We start from the raw sequence: 9,426 nt of genomic DNA on the forward strand, positions 1-9,426 counted from the left end.
GATATCCGTGATATTTCGAGCGAGTAGTAGTTTGTATTACCAGAGATGCATGTTGACATTTTAAAAAATATTCTTTTCTATGAAATCACTACCTCAATGGGTTGTAATTCGTGGATCCAGGGTTAGTTCTTGACATTGAGAGCAGAAAGGCGTCGGCTTACAAACGTATCAATAGATAAATGGTCTACGGGACGTTTTGACCCAACACTAGCTCGGATATTTATGCGATTAGTTAAATGCTTCCAAGGCCGATAAAACCCATTGAGAATGCAAGGTTCAGGCAATGCCCTCAATCTCCGGTCCCAAATGGGTGAAAAGAGCTTATCGCAATCCATCTTGAAACTCGGGGCTCCTCGCAGTTCCCCCATGGTTCTGCCGGCGTCGATATGCCGGCGAACCTCCAGATATTCCACCTATGATTTACATCAGATGAGTATGGTCTGTAATTGGTACATTAGGATACATAATATGAAATGAAATAACAGTGATTTGCTCTTTCCAAGAAGCCAGCCAGGGACAGTCTCTGGCAATAGGCTGCAATCACACAATTCCATAACATTGTGGGTGATAAGTGTAATCTTCTGTATTCGGTTTCAAGTCTTCCCTTGAGATTAATGAGCCATTTTTCGGTTTCTGCACACTTAAACGAGGATAATGCGAGGATAATGTAAGGAAGTAATGGACTTTCCCCTTCTCGCCTGTTTGATCAGTAGATCAACTTAAAGTTGTTATAATCGGTTTGATGATCATAAGGGATTACCGTTGGAGCTCTCATTAAAACAACTTTGTCCTTAACCAGAACTGGTGTGGCCAAGAGTTGGCGTGATTTGAGAGGAGTATTACTACTATATTCTTGTCCAACCTTAAGTTTCCTTAGGGAACTTCGAAAAGATTAGGTCTACTGTACTTCACGCATGCCGTACGACCCGAGTTAAGAGGATCGTTTGTTTAAGGATGATCTTGGGGGGTGGGGGGGAATCGGTGTGTATTCTCTGTAAGACCTGCCCTTTGTGAGGCTGGCCAAGCCTCATTTACGCTTCACCGTGAAGTGTAATTGGAATATTGCTGATTTCGGTATTAAACAACATTCACTCCCTGAAAGCTAATTTGACAAGTTGATGTGGAAAATGTGAGAAGAATGGGAACGCTTGCGTGGGAAATTGAACGTCAATCAATGTCAGTAATCCTCCTTAATTTTATATAGCTCTTACGTGATCTGTCTTCATATTGCATCAATGCAAGTTTGTATCAATGTGATTTGCCAGTTCTTAGCTTAGGAACACATTTGTACTTAATCAATTTTAATTCATAATGCAATCTGTAGTGTTACAGGCAAATCACAATGAACTGCCACTGAAGGGGTTGGCAACAGCGTAGTTGCCCATGTCCCAGTTGGAAAACATGGCAGGTCCGCTTAGCCCAGTTGACAACACCGCAAGTACGCATGTCTCAGTTGACAATATGGCAGATACGCATGGCCAAATTAGCAAAATAACTGGTACGCATAGCTCATTTAGCAACACCCGTCACGATATGGCTGAAATAATGCCGATGTGACGTTAAATATTAACTCACTCACTCATTTAGCAACACTGTAGTTACGCTTAGCTCAGTTGGCGACGCCGTATGTATACATGGCTCATCATGGCTCACTTGGCAACACACCTGGTACGTATGGTTCAGTTGACATCACTGTAGGTACGTAAGGCTCAGATGACAACATTGCAGGTACGTAAGGCACAGTTGACAACACTGTAGGTACGTAAGGCTCAGTTGACATCACTGTAGGTACGTAAGGCACAGTTGACATCACTGTAGGTACGTATGGTTCAGTTGACATCACTGTAGGTACGTAAGGCACTGTTGACAACATTGCAGGTACGTAAGGCTCAGTTGGCAACATTGCAGGTACGTAAGGCTCAGTTGGCAACACTGCAGGTACGTAAGGCTCAGTTGGCAACATTGCAGGTACGTAAGGCTCTGTTGACAACACTACAGGTACGTAAGGCTCTATTGGCAACACTGCAGGTACGTAAGGCTCAGTTGACAACCCTGCAGGTACGTAAGGCTCAGTTGGCAACACTGCAGGTACGTAAGGCTCAGTTGACAACACTGCAGGTACGTAAGGCTCAGTTGACAACACTGCAGGTACGTAAGGCTCAGTTGGCAACACTGCAGGTACGTAAGGCTCAGTTGGCAACACTGCAGGTACGTAAGGCTCTATTGGCAACACTACAGGTACGTAAGGCTCAGTTGGCAACACTGCAGGTACGTAAGGCTCAGTTGACAACACTGCAGGTACGTAAGGCTCAGTTGGCAACACTGCAGGTACGTAAGGCTCAGTTGGCAACACTGCAGGTGCGTAAGGCTCAGTTGGCAACATTGCAGGTACGTAAGGCTCTATTGGCAACACTGCAGGTACGTAAGGCTCTATTGGCAACATTACAGGTACGTAAGGCTCAGTTGGCAACACTGCAGGTACGCAAGGCTCAGTTGGCAACACTACAGGTACAAATGTACAAATGTGTCAACGGGCAGCACATTATGCATGTATGTCCTATTTCTTGCTATCGCTAAACAAAGATCTGAGGACATCCCATTACGGGTCACGTCAGAACGACCTCTCATCCGACCAATCAAAGCGTCGCTTACCAAATCATTAAAGTGACAGTCGGAAGGTGTTTTCTAATCATGCAACTCGAAAACGTTAACACGGGGTATTCTGAACGACTGTTTCAGCCCGTACGACTGATTCCTTCAAAATTATCGTATATCTCTCGCTTCCGTGGGATAACCTTTTGAAGGGAGGAGGCGTTGCACAGTACGTGTGAAGCACTGCCATACAATTTCAACTATATATTAGACATTCCGGAATGTTTGTTCATTGTTCAAAATTTTAATCGAGATCTGTGTCAACATATTTTCAAGCATAGTCTGAAATAGAAGTCGCCAGGTTGAAACGAGTGTCGTAAAGCTGCTTTCTAATTGGCTGATGTCGACGTCTTGTTAGACATTTCAGTGGTCGGTCAAAGTTCGCGAAAGGTCGTTCTGACGTGACCCGTAATGGGATGTCGTCAGATCTTTGTTTTGCGGCAGAGAGAACTTAGATCTGACTTTAATGAGATCGACATAGCAGGTACGCATGGCCAAAGTTGGCAATACAACTGTAACCATGGAGCATTCTACCAGTGTTTATATTACTTCACCGGAATGTTTATTGCTGATTTGATTTGGTTTTGGTCGACAAATACACATTGACATTTTGCAAAGGGTATCAACATACTGACAATATGTTTGTTACAAGAAGAGAAATCGTTAACCTTTTTTATTTTTTTAATTTAACGTCAATCAAACTGACACAAACGTGGTTGTGTGTGATCGCTGCATTAATGTCAACGTCATAGCACGTCCTGAGCTGTCTGTCAAGGGAAAGTGCCTCTCTGTGGTCTTGTCAAAGAACACCATCAGACACGGAATGTACATATTTTAACTCCAAATCCACAAGCAACTAGAACGAATGAGTCGTTTAATATTCATACAATACTACCACAAAACATTTTCTCATCCAAGTGTTACTTTCTATACAGGGTGCATTGTAGATGAACACATATTACGACTGTTTATTATAAAACAAATGGACAATGGTCCATAGTGCACAAATTGAGACGTTTCCATAGTTTATATTGAGCATTACTGAGTGAGTATGGTTTTACGCCGCTTTTAGCAATATCACGGCGGGGGACACCAGAAATGGACTTCACACATTGAATCGAACCCGGGTCTTCAGCGTGACGGGCGAACGCTTTAACTACTAGGCTACCCAACCTCCTCTTTTAGCATTAGCATGTCAAACGTACATTGATTCAATCATTCAAGATTCTACCATGACATTGATGAATGCTTGATTCTGATTGGTTAAAAAGAGGTTTCCTTTTTGCTACGGAAACCCCTTTCAAATATAGTAAGCCTTTTCACAAAAAAACGTGCGTATGAATACATAGATAGCCTACATATCGATTCACAGAAAATGGCTGCCGATCGATCACCCCCATATGAACTGTAAAACATATCTATATTTCCTCTAATACACGCTGGGTCTCTAATACCAGACAGGTCTCTAATACACGCCGAGTCAAGGGCTCTCGCGAAATTAATAGACGGCGTATATTGTCAAACAGAGGAAATACGGTAGTTTGATATCGAATGTTTGGGGCGTTCTGGGCCGCAACCCTGACTGCTTCGATGATGACATTAAAAGATTTAACGAAGGCATATCTTTTGCATACAAATGAAATGTTTATGAAAATGTTAGATCTACAGAAATGTTCTATGGTGACCAGAATCGGAACAATTTTAGCTATTTCCTCATTGAAACAACCGACAATGAAAGTGAACAATAACATTATAAAAATTGTTTGAAAAATACAACATTACATCAGCAGGGACAGTTAGTCAACGTGTTAATGTTGAACAGCATCACACTGTGCATCAGTACTGGGTTAATTGGCTTCTGGTTTCCTCCGTTACTGTTAACAATTTCTTTGGCAGCCATAACTGAGAGTGCAGTGCAGATGGTACAGTGACAACCGGTACACGTTAGGACGGTTCTCATTTCAGGGTGGGGAGGTATAATTCAAAGATTCACACATTCAAAATAAGTGAAAGAGTGATATCTAATTTAAAAAGATAGAAAATAATAATTGTTCATTTTTTAATTTTTTGGTAACTTTTTCTGAAACCCACGAACAGGTAATTTCATATTGAAACAACCGACAATGAAAGTGAAATATAACATAATAAAATATGTTTGAAGACATTTTATTCATGACAACATGGTGTTTACAAACCTTTTTCTGATCGATATCCATTACCAACTCCGTCAACCACCACCGTTGGAATTTGGCAGGAGGGGATTTGAAAGTGCATCAGAACACTCCCTTTCGAAAGTCCACGATAACAATGTCCCAACTGAAGTGACAGCTTATTAAACTTGATGAAATTCATTATAAAAATTATACACGACCTACTATTTCTGGACCACAAATGTTTAAGTTCTGTCACTATTTGGCTTTGGATCCGTGAAATCTTGAAATTGACAGGCCACACCATGCAGATTCCTCGTTTCAAAATATCCGGCTCGTCTGCAGCCTAAACAGTGGCTGTTCAGTCATACTCAGTTCCATTAGTAAGCATATGGATGTACCAGCAGGCTCGATCAATCCCAGTAAATCTACAGGTAAATGTTGAACCACATCATAGATCGGGGTTGTCATCTTGCTTCTTTTAACTAGATCAAGTTAATGTAAACACATGATTGTCAGCCATTGACAGTTGTGAGGTGTGAGTAACCGTGATTTAGGTCAAGTTCTGCCACATCCAAGTTCGGGGTAGAGAGGCATTTACTTTGATGTTATTCTTGTTTACTGGGGGTAATTGCTATCTACCTAATAACTCTTAGACATGTTAAATGTATATGGGAATGTTTATTCATAAAGTTTGCTGTAGAAATATATTCGTTTAGCATTTTAAAACCTTTTTCTATTACCCGTCACCCCTACAATAGAAATGATGGCATGTTCGATTTCCAAGAAACGACCTCTCTCACAAATTTCCGAGAAACGACAGCCAAGTCCACAGTGTTCAACAGTGTGCAACAGTTTGATAGAAATTAAAACATCTTTCTTTGGATTAAGTTAGGAGTGTTATTTGTCAACTTCGTTTGAAAAACTATGTGTTTTGAACACTTATTATGAACTACTCACGACTTTGATGTTTTTTAATCTTGAACTTTAGTAATATTTCTTACATATACAACTACCTGTGACCACTTTTCGGAATGTTCTAAGATCGCGGACCTGTGCACCGGTGTTATTGCGCGTTGCAAGAGAGCGCCGTTTTCAAAGCGTAGTTGCAGTCATGGTAGAATGGAGATAAACTTACTGTGTTTTGAAATTTGATGTAGTCCCACTGTAGAATAGAAACCTCTTTATTATAATTTGTAACCTCGCGCTAAAGCGCTCGGTTCAAAATTATAAAAAAGAGGTATCTATTCTACAGTGGGACTACATCAAATTTCAAAACACAGTAGGTTTATCTCCTAAATATACGTCAACATCGTTAGCATTAACAAGTGAATAACCTCATAACCGATGTCATCGTGCGCGAAAGTGAGTGAGTGAGTTTGGTTTTACGCCGCTTTTAGCAATATTCCAGCAATATCACGGCGGGGGAAACCAGAAATGGGTTTCACACATTGTACCCATGTCGGGAATCGAACCCGGGTCTTCGGCGTGACGAGCGAACGCTTTAACCACTAGGCTACCCGACCGCCCCTCGTGCGCGAAAGCCCTTGAGGATCGAGTGGCACGGTGACTTCGTTGATAGAGTGTCCTCGCACTCCGACGTAAGATGTTGTTTGTTTGTTTGTTGTTTAACGCCGCACTCAGCAATATTCCAGCTATATGACGGCGGTCTGTAAATAATCGAGTCTGGACCAGACAATAAAGTGATTGACATCATGAGCATCAATCCGGGCAATTGGGATACGATGACATGCATCAACCAAGTCAGCGAGCTTAACCATCCGATCCTGTTAGTCATCTCTTACGACAAGCATAGTCGCCTTTTTGCTGAATTGCTGAAGACCAATTCTTTTATTACCCAGATCTTCACTAAAACAAACAACATACTGAGATAAGGTTGCATACTACTCTGAAGAAGTTAAGGACCACCCTATTCGTTCATATTTCTATAGTTAATCTGTCAGGCCATGTTACTTCTTTTGAGTAGTACACTATATATACGGCTAGTTCGTTTCATGTAGGGGGCACGGGTGGCCCAGTCGTCTAAGGCGCCGCGATTCGCTGTGCAGAGTTGCGTCCCTTGGGCACGCCAGAAACCTATGATTGTGGGTTCGAATCCCGGTTCGCCCCGATTATGTTTCTAGGTTTGTCAGCACCATACCTGTGCTCGTGGGTTTCACCGAAGTGGTAAACGTCTGAGACCTGCATCACTTCGGGCTTTCCTCCCACATTAAGCGGACACGCCGCGATATAACTGGAATACTGTTAAAAGCGGCGTTAAACCAAACTCACTCACTCACTCACTCGTTTCATGTAGTGAACACACTACTATGTTTTCCAGTTTAGGTTCGGATGTGGATTAAGATTAGTATTTGGCCTTGACATGATGTTCAAATATTTTGGCGCCGTAAACACGACGTCACAAATACGTCATATGCAACACCAATTGGTGAAATAACAAGCTCACGCGATGCCAGTGAATTCTACAATACACTTATCAGGGCGTCGTGTCTTTACTTATCTAGCTTGAACGTATTGCTTCCTATGATTTAGATGACACGGAAAACCGAGATAGGTATTTTGCGACGTAAGTTATACTTAGGAAATATACAACGTCAACGCCAGAGAATAACCCATCTCAATTTACCACCGCATCAGATTCCATTTGCCGTGAGAGCAAAGTAGCGGTGATAATTATATGAATTTTGGCGAAAGGGTAAGCATGTTCTTCGATAAGTGGATTCTTTTATGTTCTAATGGGGTCAAAAACAAGTTAGAGCCTAACGTTGATTCGATACAGTTAGTTGGCGGACCACAGAGGCATATTCTAACATGTCATTGAAGAGTTGATATCAATGTGTGACATTATACCAGGGCATCATAAAAAACGTAATATTGAAACAGTGGTTTATCTTAAATACAGTTCAAAGCAGCAAAGTCGTTCTTCCTGTTTCGAAATGAATTGCCCCACATTCGTCACGCTTCGTAGCTCCCCATCGCAAATGCAGTGACCTGATGGTGACGGAAAGTCATTGTTCATACAGAGCCTTGCGTCTGATAAGAATGGGCAGTGGCTCCATTTTGCCTTTACAGACGGACAGAGCTGAATATATGACACACACACACACACACACACACACACACACACACACACACACACACACACATATATATATATACAGTTCAGATATTCGTGCTTGTCAAAACTCCTTTATCGACACAAGATATTTCGCCGTGTGTGTGTGTGTTTGTTGTTGTTGGTGTGTGTGTGTGCGTGCGTGCGTGCGTGTGTGTGTGTAACATTGTAAGTTTTCATTACCCCTGAATCTTGTGTCGATAAAGGAGTTTTGACAAGCACGAGTATCAGGACTTGAAACAGACTTGCATTTCAGTATTAAATACGGATAAAAGTGGATGAGAAACCAACGCGTAGGGTCGTATAAGGAAATCGGAAGAAGAAATCATTAAGAATTCCATACGACAATTGTCAATGATCTATTTTGGTTCATTCGGATTCGTCGAAAATTCCACTTTCTCTGTCAACATTAAACATCAAAGAGCACAACTGAAGGACTCTCTATATCGGAAATCTATGTAAGAGAATCAGAAGGTGCAACACACGCAGCGTTAAGTGAAGGAAATGCCACATGTTATAGCACGTCTCTTCTTCTGCAATTACCACCAAAAGACTGGCCAGTGCGTAAGAGATGTGGCCTGGGACACGTCAGCATCAAGCCTCAACTCGAGTACTCCCCGGAGGATCTGCTGAAGAATGGCTTCTTCCATCAAACACGGGAAAACGGGTTTCCAATCCAAAGCAGTCTGTGATTGCAGGATTGTTTACTGGACAAAAGGATTATGGATCTTTAATATTTTCGGGATATTTTGTTCGTAAAAATAATCCCCGAAGCTGTTAATGATCCTCAACTGTGATTGTTCAGTATACATTATATGTTTATTGGAATGCCTGATGTATAATGTATCGAAACCGGGGAATCAAACCCGGTCTTCGGCATGGCGAGCGATCTACTAGGCTACCCTACCTCCCCATATCATGGAAGAGGATGTTTACACCGTTGGTGCTGACAAACCAAGAATCAGAGAGAAACTGGGACTAGAACCCACGATCATAGGAGGGGCGGTCGGGTAGCCTAGAAGTTAAAGCGTTCGCTCGTCACGCTGAAGACCCGGGTTCGATTCCCGACATGGGTACAATGTGTGAGGCCCATTTCTGGTTTCCCCCGCCGTGAAATTTGCTGGAATATTGCTAAAAGCGGCGTTAAACCCAACTCACTCACTCACTCACGATCATAGGATCCTGGTGCACAATTCACGACTAAGGCCACCCATGCATCTGATCTGATGAAGATAAATGTTGGTGGTACATCTGTTCACGTCATCATGCGCACTTGCGTGAAGACCCCTTAAAAACAGGACAGTGTAAATGTAAGTAACAAAACCATGTTTCATGATAATAAGAAATTGCTACTACGTTTACGATTTTGACAATATCACAAGCATGTGTTTATGAATCCATGTCAAATAGTGATGATACCAGGTGTTCGCAAAACGGTAAGCGTATCCTGTCCCACCGGGTGCACCCGTCACACACACACGCAAAGGC

General features: G+C 42.1%; 1 protein-coding gene across 1 annotated transcript; it reads left to right on the forward strand.

Annotated features, from left to right (window-relative positions):
- The first annotated feature begins 267 nt into the window (after positions 1 to 267).
- On the forward strand, positions 268 to 3,599 carry LOC139441924 (ribosome-binding protein 1-like). The gene is made up of 3 exons (XM_071222670.1): positions 268 to 438; positions 1,879 to 2,508; positions 3,588 to 3,599. The coding sequence occupies exons 1-3, from the start codon at positions 268 to 270 to the stop codon at positions 3,597 to 3,599; spliced, it is 813 nt and encodes a 270-aa protein (XP_071078771.1).
- Positions 3,600 to 9,426: the final 5,827 nt, after the last annotated feature.

The sequence above is a fragment of the Haliotis cracherodii genome, unplaced genomic scaffold, assembly GCF_022045235.1.
Source record: "Haliotis cracherodii isolate W230 unplaced genomic scaffold, xgHalCrac1.p SCAF_49, whole genome shotgun sequence".
Lineage (NCBI taxonomy): Eukaryota > Metazoa > Mollusca > Gastropoda > Lepetellida > Haliotidae > Haliotis > Haliotis cracherodii.

Excerpts from the sequence above, each read along its gene's own strand:
- LOC139441924 (XM_071222670.1), top strand. The coding sequence starts at position 268 with ATGCAAGGTTCAGGCAATGCCCTCAATCTCCGGTCCCAAATGGGTGAA. Across the intron at positions 439-1,878 it reads ATTTACATCAGATGAGTATG|GTACGTAAGGCTCAGTTGGC; the intron begins GTCTGTAATTGG and ends ACAACATTGCAG.